This window comes from Mauremys reevesii, linkage group 18 (genome assembly GCF_016161935.1).
Source record: "Mauremys reevesii isolate NIE-2019 linkage group 18, ASM1616193v1, whole genome shotgun sequence".
NCBI classification, from domain to species: Eukaryota; Metazoa; Chordata; order Testudines; family Geoemydidae; genus Mauremys; species Mauremys reevesii.
In genome coordinates, this window is record NC_052640.1 from 30855128 (window position 1) to 30878172 (window position 23045).

At 50.9% G+C, this 23045-nt stretch overlaps 1 protein-coding gene across 4 annotated transcripts in view; it reads right to left on the bottom strand.

Annotated features, from left to right (window-relative positions):
• The window catches only part of ZMAT5 (zinc finger matrin-type 5), a 25180-nt gene continuing 2135 nt past the window's right edge, over positions 1-23045 (bottom strand). For all 4 annotated transcript variants that reach the window (XM_039504910.1, XM_039504912.1, XM_039504911.1 and 1 more), the window contains exons 2-6: positions 19842-20003; positions 14197-14259; positions 13197-13277; positions 5817-5919; positions 1-275 (exon numbers count right to left, since the gene is read on the bottom strand). In XM_039504910.1, coding sequence (XP_039360844.1) covers positions 146-275; positions 5817-5919; positions 13197-13277; positions 14197-14259; positions 19842-20003 — 539 coding nt within the window. In that variant the 3' untranslated portion in view covers positions 1-145. The remainder of the gene's footprint in view (positions 276-5816; positions 5920-13196; positions 13278-14196; positions 14260-19841; positions 20004-23045) is intronic.

Below are 23045 nucleotides of genomic sequence, written 5' to 3' on the forward strand. Positions count from 1 at the left end.
TGACTCAAGTGACTTTTATTCATTTAAAAAATATATATGAAGTAACACTGACCATATCCTACAGCAACCAGACCCCCTCTCTTCTCCATGAGGCATAACTCCACACATCTACCCCTCCTTCTTGCATCTCACCCCCCTGCAGCCTTCATCCCCACTGGAGGTTGGGTAAGACTGGCCATCCTCCAGGGGGTGGAGCCTGAAGGGATGGGGGAAGGTCCTGTATTGGAGGCCAGCCAGGGGGGTACTGAAAAACCAACATCTTCTCCGTCAGAGAACTGGGTGAGAGAAAGAAATAGCAGCATTAGGTCAGATCTAGCCAGGTTGAGTCGTGGTGGTGCTCCCTCTGCCCCTCTCCCCCGTTATCAGCCTAGTTTTTCCAACAGCCACCAGACCTGCCCCCACACACACACACACACACACAAGAAATGAATCTCCAGAAGTATTAGGGACCATAGGGCTGTCTGGGAAGTTGGTAGAAATCTGACACTTGGGAGTCTTGAGCCAGACAGCAGCAGCTGGTGAACAAAATAAGCAGAGGGGCCGCAGGTAGCAAGTTACCACAAATCCCTCCAACCTTCTCTGACCGGCCTTTCCGAGGGAAACCCTGGGACTCTGGTCAGGAGGGAGCGTGGGGAGAAGAGATGGCAGAGGGAAGTGTTCTGCTGCGGAAGGGGGCCGGTGGGGAAATGGGAAGACAACAGAGGAATGCAAAGCTGGGCCATTTTACAGTCAAGAGCACGGGATGAAAAGCAGCATTTATCCCTCCAGACACTGCTTTACTGCTCTCCTAGTTCCAGCCTCTACCCCATCTTCACAGCAACAATCCCGTGAAAGGATCTCTGTGCAAGCAGAGAGGAGCTGCTGAAACGACTGGGTACTTTGTGACAGGCCCCACTGCTGGGTGGGAGATCCCTTCCTGACCTAGCCACTGGGAAATTCACACCCCTCTCCCTGTTGGGTGTCAATTAAGGTTGCTGCAGACAAGCAAGGATGGGAAAAGTTAAGCCACCTAATCTGACCCACCCTTCCACCCACAGCTATACACCTCATTGCTAGACCAGTTGCCACATGCCCCAGCCTTGACTCTTCCCCCTAGGCATGCCAGCCTCCAGCACGCCAGGGAGCTGGCTTCCCAAAGCTCTGCAGAGAAGCGGGGGAGGGTGTCAGGCTGGTCTTTGTTGTGGTGTGGGGCTGGGGCCAGCACATCCCAGAGAGAGAGAGAGAGTCACCACCACAACAGGTGGCATTTGCCCTGCGCTTGCTGCTTGAATGGGTGAAAATCTGCAGTTAACACTAGCAGGCAGCCCCTCCGCCCAAAGCACAGCACTCCCATGCCAGCGGTGAACTCCTCTCTCGCTCTGGAGAGGATAATTAATCATTCTGCACATCAAGGGCCAAAGCCAGCCGAGGTGTCACTCCATTACCTCCAGAACAGGGATGCACTTGGCCCTTTAAGTCTTCCATTGGCAGGCAACCTGCCCCCTTTCCAGCAACTCCTCAGTGCAGAAGAATAACTCATTTGTTCTCCAGCACAAGTCCTGACAGCCGCTTTCACTGATTCTCAGGGGCTTCTACCTCTGATCCTCACACATCTCTTTTTAATTGTTATGCCAAAATGAATGTAATCAAGTTCCTTTACATAATAGTGCTTATCCAGAGACTCGCGGAGCCCAGACTATGTGCTGGAATTGACTATTAACATTTACTGCATTACCTTCCGTGCGGTCTAAGTGAAACGATCATTCAGGGATGGTCTAGATAATACTTAGCTCTGCCATGAGTGCAGGGGACTGGACTAGAAGACCACTCAAGGTCCCTTCCAGTCCTATGATTCTGTGATTCGGGCTAATGTTTCTATCCCCTTGGGGGAGCATCTTCTGGAGTTTGGATGACACTGCAGATGCTTTCAGCGTCTGGTGGTAACATTGCTTTTTCTACATTTAGGCTTTATCTACACACAAAAGCTGTTCTGCTTTAACTAGACCAGTATGGCTAATGCCATATGACCCCCTAGTGTGGATGCAGTTATACCAGTGTAAGGGTGCATACAGTGGTACAGCTATACCCATACAGGAAGGGGAATAAACTATAGCGGTATATGACCCCTTTATCACAGTGTAACCGCAGCTACTCTAGAGCGTGTACTGATCTAACTATACTGGTAAAAAAAAATCACTGACCTAACCAAAATGATTCTCCTGGTCCAAGAACTGTGTGGGAGGCCAGCAGGCCTTCTGGAAAGGAAGGGTGGCTTAGTGGTTAGGGTGTGAGCCTGGAACTTGGGGAACATGGGTTCAATTCTCTGTATGAACTTGGGCAAGTCACTTAGCCTCGCTGTGCCTCAGTTTCCCTATCTGTACAGTGGTGATATTACAAGGGTGTAGGGAAGATAACTACATGCTGATGGGGGCCATATACGTACCTTAGATACAATTATTCATGGATTTCCTTCCGCCCCAGCCTACCTATCCAAAGAATGGCAGAGAACTGCATGGCTCAGGCAATAAGGATCAGATGGGAGCCTCTTGTATAAATGTCATTTCAAAGCCAGCCAGAAGGGAATGGGGGGCTGTTTGGGGGGATTATGTGAGACAAGCTGGTGGATCTCCAGTCATTTCCCACAAAATCGGAGTCCCACAGTGTTACCTCAGCCAAGAGGACACAGAGCGAATGGAGACAGAAGCTCAACTCCCCTTTGCCACCCCCAGGCCCTGGTTTGAGGCACACTGGCAGGGAATGCTGGAGCTGCTCAGACCATTCAGGACCATGCTGCCCCCAAGAGCTTTTCCATCATCCCCCAAGCTGCCCTCCCTGGTAGCTGAGATGGAAATGGCCCGTAGGATCCCCTAGTCCCGTCTCTTTGCCAATGCAGACTGCTCCCCACAGCACTTTCTCTACAGTTTAGTCTCATTTTAAAGAGCCGGATGGCCTTTGTGGACACCAGCAGCCACACAAAGCACTAGCTAAATGAAACAAGCGCTGGAGGGCGTGTTTCAAGTCCACGTACCCATCACTGCACTGTCCGACCCTTTCAGAGAATGGGTCACCTCTCTGGATGTTTCATAGAGTTTAAGGCCAGAAGGGACCAGCAGATCAAGTCTGACTTCCTGCGTGGCCCAGGCCATTATATCTCACCCAGATACCCCTACACTGAACCTAATGACTTGAGTTAAACCAAAGCATTTCAGTCCACAGGCAGAGAACACGCGAGACCGAGGCCCCAGCAACGGCAGGGAATTGATGAAGTGACACATGCCCAGATGATTCCAGCTAGTGCTCCATGCTCCATATTGCAGAGGAAGGAGAAAGACCCCTCCCAGGATAAGACAGGGAAATGGGCTACTTGCCCCCTGCTGCCAACGTTCTCAGCACTGTCTACAGCCGACCACCCATTAGCTGGGTGTGTCAACGCCCTGGGAAGCATCTCGCAGTGGAAAGTGAAGGCTCCTTCCCAGACAAAACAGAACACACGGTTGCTCAGGACAGCAAAATAGCAAGGGCTGCTGAGCGTCCTTTGGCTGTTTGTGTGGGTGAGTGTAGCTGGTAGGGATAGACATTTGCCATGTTGGTCTAAAGGTGAAGCTCTTACATGAATGATATTCAGCTCCTGGCTGGCAGATGCACCAGCAGCATCTACTGGAGCAAAGAGGAGCTTAGCAAATAAAACACCAGCATCCCGTGCCTCCTGCCTGCTTCTAATGACCAGGGAGACAGGTGCTGGTTCGTGGCCCTTCCACTTGGTACCGCACGAGTCCCTGAATAGGACAAACGCAAGGGGCGACTGCACTGCATGGGTGCCAAAGTTATTCATTGCAAGCAGCTCTGCTGCAGGGCTAAGAGCAGCCAAGCAGACAGATGGGATGAAAGGAAAGCAGCACATCTAGAAACACTCCAGAAGGAAGATCCTGTCCAGACCAATGCGGAAGGGACAAGAGTAAACAGAAAAGAACAAAAGAGCGATCTGGCACCTGACCAAGCAACAGCCAATTAAGCCTGCGGCACAGTCAGGTGAGCGAGACAACAGGCAATGCCAAGCTGTCAGAATGCCACTGGGAGGGGCTGGTTCCATTCCACTGCTGGCAAACCAGAAGGCAGGGGCTGTGCAGGGAGGACAAGCAGAGGGCAGAGAAGCTGTCACCGAGCCCGGCTCAGCGGTCTGGCCGCAGAACTCAGGTTGTTACTGACACACAGCACTTCAGTGGCATTTTCCACCCAGAGATCTCCAAGCACTTTGCAAAGGGGAGGGAAATATCACTAGCTCACATTAGATAGGGAAACTGAGGCAGAGAGAGAGCAAGGCTGAGACTTTTCAAAGCCATGAGTGTGTAAGGGGACTGTTGGCCTTTACTAAAACTCAGTGGGGTGTTTTGGTTGGCTGCTCCCGGTACCAAAAGAAAGGGGAAGGGTTGATGGGAAATCAGGATCCTGAGACTGACAGTCCCCAGGAACTATGGGGAAAGGCCAATGCTCCAGGTCAGCCTGATTGACAGGGTGGGCAGGCTAATGAGGGAATCAGGAGGCCAGGGTCCCGTCCTCTGTGTGAGCTGGAATTGCCTGCAACAGAGTGGGGCCCAGCTAAGAAGAGAGCAGGGGCCCAAGCTGAGCTGGGGAGCAGGGTCACACACGGTCAAAGCCAGAGAAACAGCCTAAGGAGCAGGTCAGTGCTGGGAGCAGAGCCATAGCAACAAGAGCCATAGAAAAAGTCCAGAGAGCAGATCCATGCTGGGAGGAGAGTTGCAGGAGCCAGAGGGGCCAGAGAAGCAGCCCAGGGGGGCTGGAGGCAGAGCAGCAGCCGTGCTGGGGCTGGAGTGGGGGCCGGAGCCAGGTGCAGTGAGCAGCTGGGGAAAGCGAGGGGGACCCTGGGCAGAGGGCCCAGTGCAGGGAGATGCCCCCAGCCAAGAGACCTTGCAGGCCAGGCCTGGAGGGGGATCATAACCCCAATGGGGGGGTCGACGCTGGGAAGAGGGTCCTGCCACCTAGAGCCTGAGGGCGTGTGGCCACCGCCAGAGCAAGTGTCCCTGCAGCACAGCCAGGGCCTGGGAGGGAGGCTTGGAACATGTGAGTGACAGACTGTGAACTTCCCTGACACTCCAGAGACGCTGGTTGTGATGTCCCTGTGCCACAGAGCGGGGTTACGTGTTTTCCTTTAGCCTCTCCCATTTGTAACTTATTTTTTAATTGGTTGCTGTTTCATAAATTGCATTTGCTTGAACTGTATGTAATGAGCAGTGGGTCAGGGAAGTGTCCAGAGCGGAAGGAGCACCCTGGAGTGGGGACACCCTAGCCAGTGCCCTAAGTGACCACAAGATTGGGAGTCGAGCCCCCCAGGAATCCTGGGCCCAGCCTTGTTGGGGTTACAAGGACTCTGCCAGACAGGCGAGTGGAAGGGGAGCCCTGAGGGCAGGGAGGCCTCTGGGTAAAGGGAGTGGGAATGAGGACTCGGATCCTTTCACTAGCCCATTCCACCAGGGTAGTGTATGAGCCAAGAAAGTTCCCCACAATAGCGGGACCCACCCCCAGTTTACAAGTGCATGCAACCCTGATCTGTGCGTGCAAGTCCAGATTTGCACAAGCAGGTAGGTGTGACGTACACACCCAGCGCATGTGCATAGCTTTCAAACCCAGGCTTTAAGTGACTTGCCCAAAGGGTCACAGCAACTCACCAGCGGGGTCTCCTGATTCCCAGCTCCCACAATCAATCCACTAGCTTAGATTCTGCTCTGACTAACCTCCAACATCTTTAAGATTCAAGGAGAGTGGGGTGAAGAACAGGACCATCTTCTGACTGGGGCGGGGGAGCTGCCAGCCTCACATACCTGTTGCTCTGAGCCAACATAACCCTCTTTTCTCTCTTCTCCAGCCAGTCGTCTACTGTGCCAGCTGGGACCTCTGCTCCTTCCTCCTTTGATCTCCTTTCCTCTGTTTGGGGGAGAGAAGGTAAAGAGGGCCCTGTCAGAGCGCCAGACCTGCAATCCTGCAACACTTTCCCTGCAGTGAGTCAATAGTTTCTCCAATACAATCCGGTCCCTCCTCCCCTGCTGGCCACCAGCATCTGGAAGCTTGGCTTTGCCATGGCCAGGGGCATACCCAGGGGCATCCATTGCCAGACACATGCCCAGCTAGTCAGAGAGACTGACAGCCTCTGGATCTGGGCGGGTGTCAGCTTCCTCTCCTGCAGCACTTAGCCTCTGCTGGCCCGCAGCCCTGAAAGATTTCCAAGGACCCGTCCGTCTGATTGGCAGGGAAGTAACCAGACACCTCAGCCCCGCCTAGCTGGCTGCAATAGGAGCATTTGTATCAATCGATGCAGATAGCAAGTTGCAGGAGTGTGAAAGATTCAGAATGTGTGTGTGCCTGGACGGACGGACGGACGGACGGACACACACACACGGTTTCTGCTGGAAGATAATGGGGACGCTGCCAGGGTTTTTCTTGGGGCATTTGCTGCTCAACACATCACAATCCCAAACACTTGGGGGGCAGGCCAGAGCCAGAGGGATTGCTGGATCAATGGTCAGTATAGTTCAGCAGCCGGTCTCTGACCAAGGCCAATATTTCAGAGCATAGCACAATGAGGGGTGAGGAGGGGGGTACAGCTAACCTTCCTTAATCTCTGCTCAGCCAGCCAGGGAGAGGAGGGGGTGAAAGTGACTGTCACCTTTGCACTTTCTTGATCCCTTGGGCTGTCAAGATCCTGTTCAGCCCCGGCATAAGAGAGCAGCCTGAAGAGTGGTCTAGCTTACCCCATCTGGTAAGAGCTCCCTAGGCACTGGTCTGCCAGCAGGAGGTAGCCAGAGTGCAATGGCATCCAGTTACACCCTTTCCCTGTGCCCAGAGAGAGTGTAGTACGGAGCCAGCTAGCATGGCTCTGAGAATGCCCCACGCTGGGGGAATTCCCAGCTGTGCCCCCAGAACAGCAGGAAGGGGCCATGGCATGGGCCAGGGTCTAGCCCTCTGTGCTGACATTCACAACACAATCACACCCTGACAGCGGGCAAGGCAGACACAACCTGCTGGAGGCTCACGCTCCGGGAGTCTGCAGCCTAGGTTCAAGTTCCCAGACGATGGAACTGGGAGTGCAGCTTTAAACACTCTGAAATGAACAAAAGGAAACCAAACATCACGTCCTGTCTCGCCTTTCCGGCAGTGGCCAGTAGTGTCTCTTGTGGTACAGAAGCACCAAGACTAGGTTACAATGGATACAAAGGACAGACAGAAAGACCCTTGGAGCGCCCTAGGTCCCTGACAAACACAGCCTGTGCCGCCCCGTGGCCCCTTCCGCAAGGTGCCTGCTCAGCATCAAGACATCATACGTCAGGCTTTTAAGCAAATATTATACATTTCCAGACAGGGTGTGAAATTAATATCACTCCAGCAGAGTGAAGGATCGCTCCATCCCTAACGGTGGCAACCAATTATTCATCTGCTTGGTGAATTTTAATGAGGACAATGTGCTTCACAGTGAGCAACTGGAGATGGATAATTTCCCATACCCGGAATTCGCAGCCTTTGCTAAGGGGGGTTGGCTTGATCCCACTGGCTGCATGTCACTCTAAATGCAGCGATGAGGATCTTTGCTGGAGAGCTCTGTTCTTCTGCTGTTCTCCCCAGCGAGTGGGGAGGGATCCCCCGTTTAGAATGGCCACCCAGCATGGTCCCAAACCAAAGACTTGGTCAGAAGGGGTGCACGGGGGGTAGGAATGATAGTCCAGTGGACAGGGCACTGGACTGGGGCTCAGGAGCCCTGCGTTCAGTTCCTGGCTCAGCCAAGGACACACCAGACGTCTATGGGCAGGTCCTTTAGTTTCAGTTTCCCCATCTGCAGAATGGGTATAACACGTCCTACTGGGATGAATCTACCAGCGAGTGTGAAGTGCTTGGATATGTGGTGATGAGGGTCACAGAAGTACTTAGACAGGCTTCTCTCCTTGTGCTGGGATTGCCTTTCTACCCCACTTCTTCCATTCAGCAATGCTTTTCAGAGCAGCCAGGAGAGTGGCCTCTGTCAAAGCTGCTCTACTATTCAGACAGCAGGGGGCACTCATGGAATAAACTGCCCCAAAGCATCTCCATGACTTCAGCTCTGCTGAGACAGAATGGGAGCAGGTGGAACTCCGCAGACCCACGGAGCCAGAGTCTGCTCTGCACAATAAATCCAGAGTAACTCACTGGCAACTCCAGATCTACACTGGTTTAAGTGAGATGAGACTCTGGCCCCTGGTGTGCACATTAAAACATCCAGCTAGCTACATGTTCAACAAAATGAATTTCTGTGCCAAGGTGCTCTGATCCTCAGACACCCACATACAGGCAGCAGGCAGCAGACACGTTTAGCTCTATCCTGCTCTCGGCACACCTGTTAAATCCAAGCCTCTAAACCAGCTTTCCTCTGCAACATTCCCCTCCCCAATCCTGTGTTGCCTGGGATGATCCTAGGTGCCAGTGCATTTGGGACGCTCCCAAGAATTGGGATGGATTTGCCAGAATCTACAGTTTAAGCTTGAGAGGCAAGGTTCTGAGCCCATCTGCTTCAGTAATAAAAATACATGTACCGAGTACACAGCGAAGCAGACAGTGGGAATGGTAGCAAGACTGGGGAGTTCCGTCCAAAGCCTAATGACAACCAATTAAAGAGTGGCTGTAGTGAGTAAAGTGCCTCTCTAACGACGCTGTGAGGGGATTCCAGGTTAAGCTTCTCTCCCCGTGGGGCTTCCAGAACAGGTTTGTTCAATTGGGGGAAGGAGAGGAATATAGCTATCTATCAGCTTTTGACTCGCACCGTGACAGTGTGCAAAGCTCATCTGGGATCGGAGAGTCAAGCTGGGTTCTCTTGGCATCTGACTTCAGCATCCGTTACAAAGAGAGATGAGCCAGAACCAAACCTTCAGAGCAGAGCAGCCCAATGCATCCTGAGCAAGTTCAGATCCAGATCTGAACTTTGGGCCGCTCTCTGGTTAGGAAGCTTCTGCAACCAGAACTTCTCTGGCTCCTCTGCAGCAGTGCATGAATCTGAAGGGACTCCAGCTCTCCCCCACATCTGTATGGGCTTGCCAGGGCTGACGAGAGAGATTGGGGTGCGTCAGTACTATGAGCACGAGGGACGCAACGCAGCAAGGAGCCTGTAACTGTGTGTAAGAAGATGCCAATTTTATAGTCACTTTTCCTGACCATAACTGCACTTAAGACAACAACCCTCACATGTCTCGCTGCTGAAAGACCCAGCAGACCCAGCCAGCGAATGCTCTGAGGCAGGCAGCTGGGACACGGCTCCCCTCCTACTACAGGGGACCTGTTGCTCCAGGACACGCACGTTGGACTGGCAGCAGAGGCAGCTAAAACCAAACTGGTCTTGATGCCTAAGCCACTGTAAAGCAACGAATGGTAGAGAAAAGCTCCTACTTTACCCTCAGATGTGACACAAACATGGGACACCCACCCCAATTACAAACAATATTTCCTTTGCTTGTAACACAACCCATTCAAACCAGTGGAACTCACTGCCACAAGGTTATCGAAGCATTTAACTGGATTCAAGAAAGGATTTGATATTCATATGGCTAGTAAGAGCAGACATAGACATATCAGACAAGCTCTCATGCGTCACGGTATAAGCCAACCATTAACAGGGCTAGGAGGAAACTTCCCGTAGGGGCAGGCTCTTCCCTAACTTTTCCTTATGGGGTTTCTTGCACCTTCTTCTGAAGTATCTGCCACTGTTGGAGATGGGAGGCTGAGCTAGATGGGCCTTGGCTCTGATCTAGTCTGGCAATTCCTATGTCCCATACACAACACACAAAAGGGAATTAGAGCTGGGCTGCGCGAAGAACCCTGCCACAGGTTGATTTTTGTCCCTCCCTTGACTCCATCTGAGGCACAGAGCAGCCACCAGCAGCAAGTTAATAACTTCTGCAAGTGATGGGTTCTGGGACCGCTGCAAAGACGAGACCCACCCCATCTGGCAACTGTTTGCTGCTCTCACCCCTTGTGACTGTGACTCAGCCCTAACAACCCCCTGCATCCTGTAGCCAGACCCTCCTATCACAATCCCACAAGCTAAGCAGGGGCAGCTCAGCAGTCGGATGGGAGACCTCCAAGGAGCAGGGAGTGGGGCTGGTAAACCAGTAAGTGGCACTATCCCCCAGGGCCAGCTTTAGGCCTATTCCACCAATTCCCCCGAATCGGGCCCCGCGCCCAGTGAGAATCACTTCCCTGGCTAGAGGCGCCTTTTCAATTTTTACTCACCTGGCGGCGCTTCAGGTCTTCAGCGGCACTTTGGCGGCAGGTCCTTTGCTCGCTCTGGGTCTTCAGCGGCACTTTGGCGGCAGGTCCTTCAGTGCCGCTGAAGACCTGGAGCGAGCGAAGGACCCACCGCCAAAGTGCTGCCAAAGACTCGGAGCACCACCTGGTGAGCACAAGCCCCACGTGTTTTTTACATGTGTGTGGTTTTTTTTTTTAAAGTCATCCCTGCCGGGGCCCCGACAAAACTGTTTGAATTGGGCCCCGCACTTCCTAAAGCCGGCCCTGCTAACCCCTGTGAGTCAAGATCACTGGTCCATCAAGTCCTGAGTCACATCTCCAGCAGTGGCCTGTGGTGCCTCTTGTGGGACAGAAGCGCCAGAACTAGGTTAAAATGGATGTAAAGGGAATTCTTTACTGGGACAGATACACAGACCCTGTGGAGCTCTCTAGCTCCCTGACAAACACAGCCTTGTGCTACCGAGTGCCACCACGCGGGGCCTTCCTAAATCCTGGCCTGGCCTCAGCACGCTGTACCTCTTGCCTGGCCTCCGCACTCCTGCAAGGCGCTGCTGACTGATACACTTGGCTAATTGCAGTCTGTTCCTGCCTGACCCCTAGCATTAACACCACCTTACCCTGTCTCTCTGAAACTCTCCTGGCATCTGGCTCCATTTTACAAGCCCAGCTACAGTATCTGACCCTAATGTCCCACGCCTGTGAATCCTGCCGGCTGACTGCATGCTGTGCAGCGCTACCTTGTGCCAGCTGTGCTCTCCGGCCATTCATGTGATCCAGATTTTCCATGTTACCAGATCCCACCTCCCTTCCACTGTGCCCTTCACTGGCAGCCTTAAAAACCATCTCCAGAAATTCCCGGTCAGCCCCTGTCAGGCTAAACCACCCTGGGTCTCTCATCACAGCGCAAACCAGCTCACATGGCCAGCCTTTACTCACAGAGGATTTCCATTGACATGACTGAGACTGCTCCCAGGAGCCAGGTGAACATAGCCCTGAAGCCAGGCATTTACACTGCACTCCTCCCAGTGATGCCAAGTCTAGAGAAGAGCCCTGCCCGTCTCTAGCTACCTAGGCTGCTCGCTCCTTACAGAGGAATTGCTGTAATTCAAGCGTTAGGTTTGTAAAGCCAAGGGCCAGGGTTCCGAGGAGTCCCCCTGGCCAGTCAGTTCAATTCCCCACTTTCATCCAATCAATAATCAATAACAAATGTACTTGGCACACAGCCCTGTCAGATCCTGCCCTCTCCCTGTGGCTCCACTCAGGACAGCTGTTGCCATGGGCGGCACGTGAACCGCCAGCTGGGGGAGGCTCGCCCCCAACCCCACCCCTTCCGCCCGAGGCCCCACTCCTTCCACACGCCCCCGCTGGAGCCCAGAGCCCCCCCACCCCCCCACCCCACAGCCACCGGCCCCTGCCCCAGGCTAGCCGCCCTAGCCCTGGAGTGCCGGGAGGGCCAGCAGTATGGCCCCAGCTGGAGCCGGGGGCCACCGCACAGGGGGACTGGAGCTGCCGCCTGTGGCACGCAGAGCAGGAAGTGGGGGGAGGGCCTGGGGGAAGAGCATGAGCGGAGCCAAGTTTGGCTGTTTGGGGAGGCACAGCCTCCCTCAGTCCAGGGTACCCACCACCCATGGCGGTTGCTTCCCCTGCTATAAATAGCCTTAAATGGCTGGAGTTTTACAGGTTCTTCCAGTTTAACTGACTTCCCGACCAGCCCCTCATAGGGCCTTACAGCAAAGAGGGGCTGGTCACCAAGAGGTTCCGCCCAGGGATGCAGGAGCAGAGAGAAAAGGAGGCGAGATGGCAAGATGGGCATTGCTTTTCTGTGTACAGTGCGAGAGGCAACCATCGCTGGCTATCTCCATCCCCCACGTGGCTCCAGTGGAGGGATTTTTACTGACTGCCAGTGCCGTTCAGTGAGCGATTCGCAGAGAAGCCTAGGGGATGTGCAGCCTGACTCAGCAACAGCCAGGCCTCTCCCTCCCACTCTTTCAAATCTAGAGCAAAGGCTGGGGGTCTCAAGAGTCCCCCCCGATTAGCAGCCCCCCCCCTTGCCAGCTTAAGGCTGTTCCCTGCTGGACTGTTATCAACACGATATTCGACCTCTCCTGGAAGCCTGGGCAAGTGACTGGCTTGGAGGAGGTCAACAATGCTTGACCCTCGGGTTCTTAGTCTGGGGAGGTCATGATCCCCAGGAGGCGTTGCAGCTGCCTTCCCTTTCTTCAGGGCTGGATGGAAGGGGGATCATCTGGGATCACAGTATGGAAAAGCCATGGCTTCCCCCAAGACTGGCCAAGGGGAGCAGCCCTTCAGCATCTTCCTTCTAATCCCTTGCCCCATCCCAAGTTCCACTCCCCCAGAAGCAGAAACCCTGAATCCAGGTCCCTGTGCACGCCCCATAGAGGACCCAGCTAACTCCAGGCCAACCTTTCCTGGGGTTCGGAGAAGCAGTTTCCCTTTAATAGGGGGGAGGGGCTGGGGGAAAACCACAAAAGTCAGAGAGTTCGGGAGGATGTGATGCACTGGTGCCCCCTGCTGGTGACAACTCATATAGCTGGCTAACAAAGCCCTCTCCCAGCCATGCTGCAGAGAACCCACATGGCCCAGAAAGACACCTTCCCACGCCCATTACTGGGCTGTAGCTCTGAGCAGTAACACACACAGGTCTCTCCCTGTGCCAGGAAATCAGGGAAAGAATCCATATAGGAAGTGGCCCCATCTCCAGTAATGTTACAGGCTCGGATGGCGAGGAGTGGCTGGGGGGCCAGCAGGATGGATCTGCACTGATCATTCCATGCAGCTGCCCAGTCCCACAAGCTGTCTTTGCACAACTGGTCGTCTGTGCCCCCTTGTGCCCCACCAACACTCTGCAGCCAGGGTTCACAGTCCTCACAAATCATTTGGCAGTTTCTTGTTCCATCCTCCCTTCTCCCAATATTCACCTTGTACCTGTGCGTTCAGCTTCTCCAGATCCTCCTCAGTCATGTGAGAGAATCTGCAGTTGAACCCGAAGTCGCATTGCCCTGGAACAAGACACAAATGCAGGCAGATTAGAGCAGGGCTCACTCCAAAGAGCAGAGGAACAGGCATGGTCTCCCCCATGCATCTGCACAAACAGCTTCCATCCTTCCCTTTTACACTCTTGGGGGAATTCTGCACCACTGCGCATGCACAGAATTCACATCCCCCGCAGATTTCTTTGCTTCCCTGCAGAAAATTGACTTATTGATCCCCCTGCCGAGCTCTATCCCCTCCCACACCCAGACACACACACACACACCCACTGAGCTCCAACCACCTTCACCTAGACCATTACCGCTGCACCCAGAACTCCCGCAACAAACCCCTATGCACCCAGATCCCCTCCACATCTGGATCCCCCACTAAGCTGCCCACACCCAGATTGCCCCACACAAAACCCTCTCAACCCACACCTGGATCCTCCGACACTAAACATCCACACTTGGATGCTGCCTTGCTGAGCCTGCCTGCCCATACCTGGTGCACCTGGCACAGAGGGGCAGGGCCCTGGGGGGGTTCTGAGGCAGGCACGGTCCCTGCGCTGTGGCAGGGTTGGGTGCAGCCTCACTGCTGAGTCCATGTCCCGGGGAGGAGCTGCATAGTGATCTCCCACCCCGTGCAGCCAGGGGCCTGTGCTCCCCAATGCCAGGCTGGAGCCTCCACACTTATTTGACAAATAAAATTTGCAGAATTTTGCAGAATTTTTAATTTTTTGGTGCAGAATGTCCTCAGGAGTAAAACTTTTTACCTGCGTATGCTCATGAGGGTCCACATAAGCACACCCAGCAGCTCCACGCCATACTCTGTTAGGCACAACTTCCAGGCCAACCCAGAGCAGCACTGACCTGGCTAACAGAGATTTTTTGAGCTAGCGCACCCTAGTTATCACTGTATGGAAAGACCACCATGCAGAAACCCAACCTGTTTGCAGAAATTTCCTGCAGGGCTTCTTGCTTTGCTCCTCCAGCAGGACAGCAGCAGCATCTGGGGAAGGAAAGGAATGAGAGAGATGAGAATGAATAGAGCCATCTCACCCAAAAACCATGCACCCGTCACTACCCTTGCATAAGGGCCTGCAGCCCACCAGAATCACATGCAGGTCAGCTGCCCGGTGAGCAGCCCTTTCACATGAGAGCCGTGAGCAGCAGCCATGGAAAGCTCACTACAAGACAACGGGTGACTAACATTTTCCTTGTCTGCAGGCTCCTCCCTTGCATCTCACTGGCTTTGGAAGATCTTGTTTTCTTTCTGCTACATGCTCCCTCTCCAGCCACACAACAGAAAAACAAGCATGAGGCCAGAGCAAAGACAGTCTGTAACGCTCAAGGGACAGAGACAGACTCTGGTTCAAACTGGTGGTAACGGAGTGGGGGGAATGGGAGGGGTGAGTGCAGCAGTTCTGGAAGCTGAGCCTCCAGCACCTCATCCTGTGCATCTAGGGGACACCACGGCAAAAGTGGCCTTTAATGACTATTGAGGTTGTGCCCTGGAAACCCCTAGCAGTGAATGAGCCTGGAGAGCCAAGCTGAGAATATTAAAGGAACTGGCACATGAAATTGCAAGCCCATTAGCAAGAATTTTTAATGAATCAGTAAACTCAGGGGTTGTACCCGTACGACTGGAGAATTGCTAACATAGTTCCTATTTTTAAGAAAGGGAAAAAAAGTGACCGGGCAACTACAGGCCTCTTAGTTTGACATCTGTAGTATGCAAGGTCTTGGGAAAAATTTTGAAGGAGAAAATAGTTAAGGACATTGAGGTCAATGGTAACTGGGACAAAATACAACATGGTTTTACAAAAGGTAGATCGTGCCAAACCAACCTGATCTCCTTCTTTGAGAAGGTAACAGATTTCTTAGACAAAGGAAACGCAGTGGATCTAATTTACCTCCATTTCAGTAAGGCATTTGATATAGTTCCACATGGGGAATTATTAGTTAAATTGGAAAAGATGGGGATCAGTATGAAAATTGAAAGGTGGATAAGGAACTGGTTAAAGGGGAGACTACAATGGGTCGTACTGAAAGATGAACTGTCGGGCTGGAAGGAGGTTACTAGTGGAGTTCCTCAGGGATCGGTTTTGGGACCAATCTTATTTAATCTTTTTATTACTGACCTTGGCACAAAAAGCGGGAATGTGCTAATAAAGTTTGCGGATGACACGAAGTTGGGAGGTATTGCTAACACAGAGAAGGACCGGGATATCATACAGGAAGATCTGGATGACCTTGTAAACTGGAGTAATAGTAATAGGATGCAATTTAATAGTGAAAAGTGCAAGGTCATGCATTTAGAGATTAATAACAAGAATTTTTGTTATAAATTGGGGACACAGCAGCTGGAAGTAACAGAGGAGGAGAAGGACCTCGGAGTATTGGTTGATCACAGGATGACTATGAGCCGCCAATGTGATATGGCTGTGAAAAAAACTAATGCGGTTTTAGGATGCATCAGGCGAGGTATTTCCAGTAAAGATAAGGAGGTGTTAGTACCATTATACAAGGCACTGGTGAGACCTCATCTGGAATACTGTGTGCAGTTCTGGTCTCCCATGTTTAAGAAGGATGAATTCAAACTGGAATAGGTACAGAGAAGGGCTACTAAGATGATCCGAGGAATGGAAAACCTGTCTTATGAAAGGAGACTCAAAGAGCTTGGCTTGTTTAGCCTAACCAAAAGAAGGTTGAGGGGGGATATGATGGCTCTTTATAAATATATCAGAGGGATAAATATTAGAGAGGGAGAGGAATTATTTAAGCTTAGGACCAATGTGGACACAAGAACAAATGGATATAAACTGGACACTAGGAAGTTTAGACTTGAAATTAGAGGAAGGTTTCTAACCATTAGAGGAGTGAAGTTCTGGAACAGCCTTCCAAGGGGAGTAGTGGGGGCAAAAGACATATCTGGCTTTAAGACTAAGCTTGATAAGTTTATGGAGGGGATGGTATGATGGGATAGCCTAATTTTGGCAATTAATTTGGCAATTGATCTTTGATGATCAGCAGGTAAGTATGCCCAGTGGTCTGTGATGGGATGTTAGATGGGTTGGGATCTGAGTTACTACAGAGAATTCTTTCCTGGGTGCTGGCTGGTGAGTCTTGCCCACATGCTCAGGGTTTAGCTGATCGCCATATTTGGGGTCGGGAAGGAATTTTCCTCCAGGGCAGATTGGCCGAGGCCCTGGAGGTTTTTCGCCTTCCTCTGCAGCATGGGGCACGGGTCACTGGCTGGAGGATTCTCTGCAGCTTGAGGTCTTCAAACCACAATTTGGGGACTTCAATAACTCAGATATAGGTTAGGGGTTTGTTACAGGAGTGGGTGGGTGAGATTCTGTGGCCTGCATTGTGCAGGAGGTCAGACTAGATGATCATAATGGTCCCTTCTGACCTTAAAGTCTATGAGTCCTAGTAGAGGCAACTCCCTCAGATTTCAATGAAAACTGCAGCTGCTAATGCCAGGGCTATATTCAGTCTGGAGACGGGAGTCCTTGCTAGCCAAAAGGAAGGTGACCCCTGTAAATCAAGGTTAGGGAGGGTCACTAGGACAGCAGCACAAGATAGGCTTGGGAACAAACAAAGCAGTAAGGCTATTCGGCAGCTTGCCCTGGCAAGACCCCGTTGGTCCTTCCACGCTCAGCAACAGTCACCTAAACTTCCATAACCCAAACTGCACTAGGCAAACTTCCTGCCCAGCCCGGGCCCATCAGCGCCATGCTGTGCCCGACCTAGCAAGCCAGGCGATTTGTCCGACTGAGGCAGTCTCTAACTCCTGGCCCATGGGAGCCCCAGCAAAGGCCGTAACATATAAGAACATAAGAAAGGCCGTACCGGGTCAGACCAAAGGTCCATCTAGCCCAGTATCTGTCTACCGACAGTGGCCAATGCCAGGTGCCCCAGAGGGAGTGAACCTAACAGGCAATGATCAAGTGATCTCTCTCCTGCCATCCATCTCCATCCTCTGACGAACAGAGGCTAGGGGCCCCATTCTTAGCCATCCTGGCTAATAGCCATTTATGGACTTAGCCACCATGAATTTATCCAGTCCCCTTTTAAACATTGTTATAGTCCTAGCCTTCACAACCTCCTCAGGTAAGGAGTTCCACAAGTTGACTGTGAGCTGCGTGAAGAAGAACTTCCTTTTATTTGTTTTAAACCTGCTGCCTATTAATTTCATTTGGTGACCCCTAGTTCTTGTATTATGGGAATAAGTAAATAACTTTTCCTTATCCACTTTCTCAACATCACTCATGATTTTATATACCTCTATCATGTCCCCCCTTAGTCTTCTCTTTTCCAAACTGAAGAGTCCTAGCCTCTTTAATCTTTCCTCATATGGGACCCTCTCTAAACCCCTAATCATTTTAGTTGCTCTTTTCTGAACCTTTTCTAGTGCTAGAATATCTTTTTTGAGGTGAGGAGACCACATCTGTACACAGTATTCAAGATGTGGGCGTACCATGGATTTATATAAGGGCAATAATATATTCTCAGTCTTATTCTCTATCCCCTTTTTAATGATTCCTAACATCCTGTTTGCTTTTTTGACCGCCTCTGCACACTGCGTGGACATCTTCAGAGAACTATCCACGATAACTCCAAGATCTTTTTCCTGATTCGTTGTAGCTAAATTAGCCCCCATCATGTTGTATGTATAGTTGGGGTTATTTTTTCCAATGTGCATTACTTTACATTTATCCTCATTAAATTTCATTTGCCATTTTGTTGCCCAATCACTTAGTTTTGTGAGATCTTTTTGAAGTTCTTCACAATCTGCTTTGGTCTTAACTATCTTGAGTAGTTTAGTATCATCTGCAAACTTTGCCACCTCACTGTTTACCCCTTTCTCCAGATCATTTATGAATAAATTGAACAGGATTGGTCCCAGGACTGACCTTTGGGGAACACCACTAGTTACCCCTCTCCATTCTGAGAATTTACCATTAATTCCTACCCTTTGTTCCCTGTCCTTTAACCAGTTCTCAATCCATGAAAGGACCTTTCCTTTTATCCCATGACAGCTTAGTTTACGTAAGAGCCTTTGGTGAGGGACCTTGTCAAAGGCTTTCTGGAAATCTAAGTACACTATGTCCACCGGATCCCCCTTGTCCACATGTTTGTTGACCCCTTCAAAGAACTCTAATAGATTAGTAAGACACGATTTCCCTTTACAGAAACCATGTTGACTATTGCTCAAGAGTTTATGTTTTTCTATGTGTCTGACAATTTTATTCTTTACTATTGTTTCAACTAATTTGCCCGGTACCGACGTTAGACTTACCGGTCTGTAATTGCCAGGATCACGCCTAGAGCCCTTTTTAAATATTGGCGTTACATTAGCTAACTTCCAGTCGTTGGGTACCAAAGCCGATTTAAAGGACAGGTTACAAACCTTAGTTAATAGTTCCGCAACTTCACATTTGAGTTCTTTCAGAACTCTTGGGTGAATGCCATCTGGTCCCGGTGACTTGTTAATGTTGAGTTTATCAATTAATTCCAAAACCTCCTCTAGTGATGCTTCAATCTGTGACAGTTCCTCAGATTTGTCACCTACAAAAGCCAGCTCAGGTTTGGGAATCTCCCTAACATCCTCAGCCGTGAAGAATGAAGCAAAGAATCCATTTAGTTTCTCCGCAATGACTTTATCATCTTTAAGCGCTCCTTTTGTATTTTCATCGTCAAGGGGCCCCACTGGTTGTTTAGCAGGCTTCCTGCTTCTGATGTACTTAAAAAACATTTTGTTATTACCTTTGGAGTTTTTGGCTAGCCGTTCTTCAAACTCCTCTTTGGCTTTTCTGATTACACTCTTGCACTTAAGTTGGCAGTGTTTGTGCTCCTTTCTATTTGCCTCACTAGGATTTGACTTCCACTTTTTAAAGGAAGTCTTTTTATCTCTCACTGCTTCTTTTACATGGTTGTTAAGCCACGGTGGCTCTTTTTTAGTTTCTTTTACTGTTTTTCTTAATTTGGGGTATACATTGAAGTTGTGCGATTTCCCCAAGTCACAAGGGCATCTCCTGGGCTGCAGCTGCATCTTCCAGCACAATTCACACCCGCGTCTGCCTCCTCTGTCCAAACACTCAGTGCCACCCTCCCCCATGGCCGCAGAACCCCCATGCAAACAAAGCAGCACCTCTTCTCCCCATCACACATCCCTGCCTCCCCCAGCTCCCAATTCAGTTCACTGTAGTCCTCTGGGGTTTCACAAGCCACCTAACTAATTCCAGCACTCTCTCTCTACACCCCTCATGCAGCACATGCCTCCTCTCCCAGCCTCACCATTGTTGGTGCAAGAGGCTTCTCTCCTTTTGCACTTCTACCATCTGGAGCAGACTTCCTGGTTCTTTCCATCTCATTTCAAATCTGACACCCGGGATTCTTCACAGTGTGATACTGCTGCCTTGGAAATAATTTGGCAGCCAAACCACCAAGTCTGGGAGGCATCCTTGACACTCTGGGGTTAATGATGCTGGATACACATTACTGATGCTGATCCAGCCTCATTTACTAACCACCTCTCATGACCACCCTCCTGGGAGAAGGTTCAACTTGGCTGGCAGGACCCACCTCGGAACAGGTCATACCAGGCCTTCTTGGCCCTCAGGTGCTGCACCCCGTTCAGGTGCTTCTTCCTGTTGTGAAGATTGTCTTGAAAGGATCGGTCACAGTAGTCACAGAAATACCTCTTCCCCATTGATCCTCCGTTGGGCAGAGCGGGGTCAGTGCTGCCTGGAAAACACCATCGGACAGAGGTCAGCGCCAGGCAGAATTCATTCCCAGGGAATCCCTTACACCTCCTGCTCCCAAAGGACAAGGATGTGCATCCTCTGAGGTGTACACTTGAGAAGGAGAGAGAGGAAGGGGTGAGACAGGCTAATTTAAACTATTGCTCCTCCCCCCAAGACATGGCAGCTCTCAGTCTAGTGGCCTTGTGGATAATGCTCAGCACTGCTGCAGGGAGGCTCCCATTCCCTTCCATGGTGTCTTGCTCCCTAAGCTGAGGGAGGCAGCTAAACACACCTCCTCCGCAGGGCTGTAACCAGGGCAACCACCAAGGTGCAAAGCTGCAGGGGCAGAAAAATAACTAACAAAACCCAGTAGGGGGAGCAAACATGCTTGCTCGCCCCGGGCGCTAAAATGCCTCCTCACGGCACTGCTCCTACCCTTAGGGTTCTCTGCTGTGGAGTCCAGATCGTCCAAGCAGCGATGCCAGAGAACCTCCGCAAGCTGCCCAGCAGCCCCTATGTGGTGAAGCGGTTACGCCTGGGGAGCTGGGATGATCTCAGGAATTAGCCACCCTGGATGATAAAGTGATGGTACTGCCTAATCCAATGCTGATCTAGCTAGAGTTTAATGTTGCCTTACAATGTGCAGGATTAGACTCTCCCCATCCTTTTTTCCTCCTTCCAGCCCACAAATTTATCCCTCCAAATGATTCCAATTCCTAGACCTTCAGAAGTTGAAGCAAGAGGGATTCTCCCTTCCACTGCACCCCCTGTATAGCTGTCCTGGCAGCAAATAAGGGTCATATCTAGCCAGCTGGGAGAGAATTCCCCTGGCACAGACACTGCACTGAAACACCACGTTACCTGATGGTGCCCAGCCTGGCACAGGAGAAAGGCTGGTGGAGGGCAGGGGCATGTCACATGAGTCTCCGTAGCACTGAGCACTACAGAGATTTTGTGCTATGGTCCATTGGCAGGATCCAGGAACGGACTGCTCTAATTTATGCAGGGGCCATGTCAGCCCCCAGAGCAGGTCAAAATCCTGATGGGCAAAGATGGCTTAAACCACCTGTGCCCCATCGCCCGCTGGACTGTGCCTGCTGGAAGCACAGTACAGAATCTCAGCCAGTAGCAGCTGTACACTCCCTCTCTTGGAACATGATGGACACCCTACAAACGCCTAAGATGAACAGATAGGTAGCTAGACTCTGAAAATGCCTACACAGCTTCACAAACTTGATGACCAAGTCTCTGAAAAGCATGGCACAGAAATTAGCACAAGAAATAAAGACTTAAAAACCAAAGACAGCCAGGACCAGGGCCCCCAGGAGGTTCTCCAGAGTCAGCAGAAACAATGCCATCAACCGGTGATCCCTTTAGCACCACTGCCCAGCCTTCCCTCAGAGCAGATCCTGCCAAGCCTTCATGTCAGCCAGCCACAGGGTCACCTCAAGGGCAAAACAGATCACGGCTACAAAGTCAATCTAGCAGCCTCCCAGAGCCTGAGAAAGGAGTCCTGTCTCTTCCATTCGCTTCCAGTGCAAGATTCCTCAATGCCTGTGCCAGCCACTGCACAGATACAGAGGACTGGAGGAATCACACGCCAATAAACCCCCACCTTGAGGCACTGAATATAAATGTCTCCTTTGTTCTCTAGGTACATGATGGATGGTAAAATACTTGGATAAGAATAAGCCAGATGGGGTTGGTCTCTCTCTCTCGCAGGTTCTGATTACCCTACTGGGAAACCAACTATGTTGTCTAGAATGATGGCTAAGTCTAGCTCTTGCTAGTAAAGTGCTACCATAGCTTGGATGGTCAGGAGTTTCAACCCTGGTGAGCTCTTAAGATCTGCAGGGGTGAAGCCTGAAGCTCTGCTCTGCAGTCCTAGAAGACACAGCCCATCTTCAGTTAATCAGCATTTACCTACCATTTGTCACCTTCTTCTACCTGATGTACTACAAACGTTTGTAGCCAACTGTGGGCTGGTCTACACTGGGGGGGGGGGGGGTCGATCTAAGTTACGCAACTTCAGCTACGTGAATAGCGTAGCTGAAGTTTAAGTATCTTAGATCGATTTACCTCTCGTCCCTACGGCGCGGGATCAACATCCGCAGCTCCCCCTGTCAACTCCGCTACCGCCATTCGCGCTGGTGGAGTTCCGGAGTCGACGGGAGCGCATTCGGGGATCAATATATCGTGTCTAGATGAGACGCGATATATCGATCCCCGAGAAATCGATCGCTACCCACCGATACGGCGGGTAGTCTAGACGTACCCTGAGGAATCTGGCACTAGGCATATCTCAGCAGCCAGACAGCTTTGGGGATCTGTAGGGGAAAGTTCTTACAACTTTCCACCACATAAAGGGTCACTCAAGGATTTTATTGTTGTTTTTAAGTTTCTATGTTCAAAGCTCTCTGACATTTGATTCCATGGGATATGCCAGCAGCTGACATTAATCCAAACTCTAGATTTCAGCCACCTGCTTCTGCAGTCTATTTTTACTCCAATTTCCACAAAACCAGATCTCAGATCAGGGGAAATGAGCTTGATTTCTGCAATGAATCCACACACAAAATATCCACCAAGTTCAGTGTGAATTTCATGTCCAGAAAACATTACAGCATCAGACCCTGAGAAAATTAATTTAAATCTTTACTTTTCTTTATTTGCATTTTTCATCATTCTGGCCCCATAACTGCAGAAACTAATTCTCAAAATAAACAGCAGCAGCAAAGAGTGAGAAGTCTTGTAGATTTCAGCAAATGCTACTTTCTACAAACCATACATCCCTTGTGGTACTGGCTCCTGCATTCTTGTAGCAAGTCAGACTATGGGAAAAAAATGTAACAAAGCTCTATTAGAGGGTCACCGGATACTCAATAATAATGGGGCGGGTGAGGAACACAAAACATTTTTATAAGGAGTAAGAGCAATAAATATTTTCATCTTCTTCATAAAATTTCAATTACAACAGTTATTTGTTTGGATTTTAACAATCCTCTGTAGTGCTGCAATCCAGACTCTTCAGCACAGGGCTAGT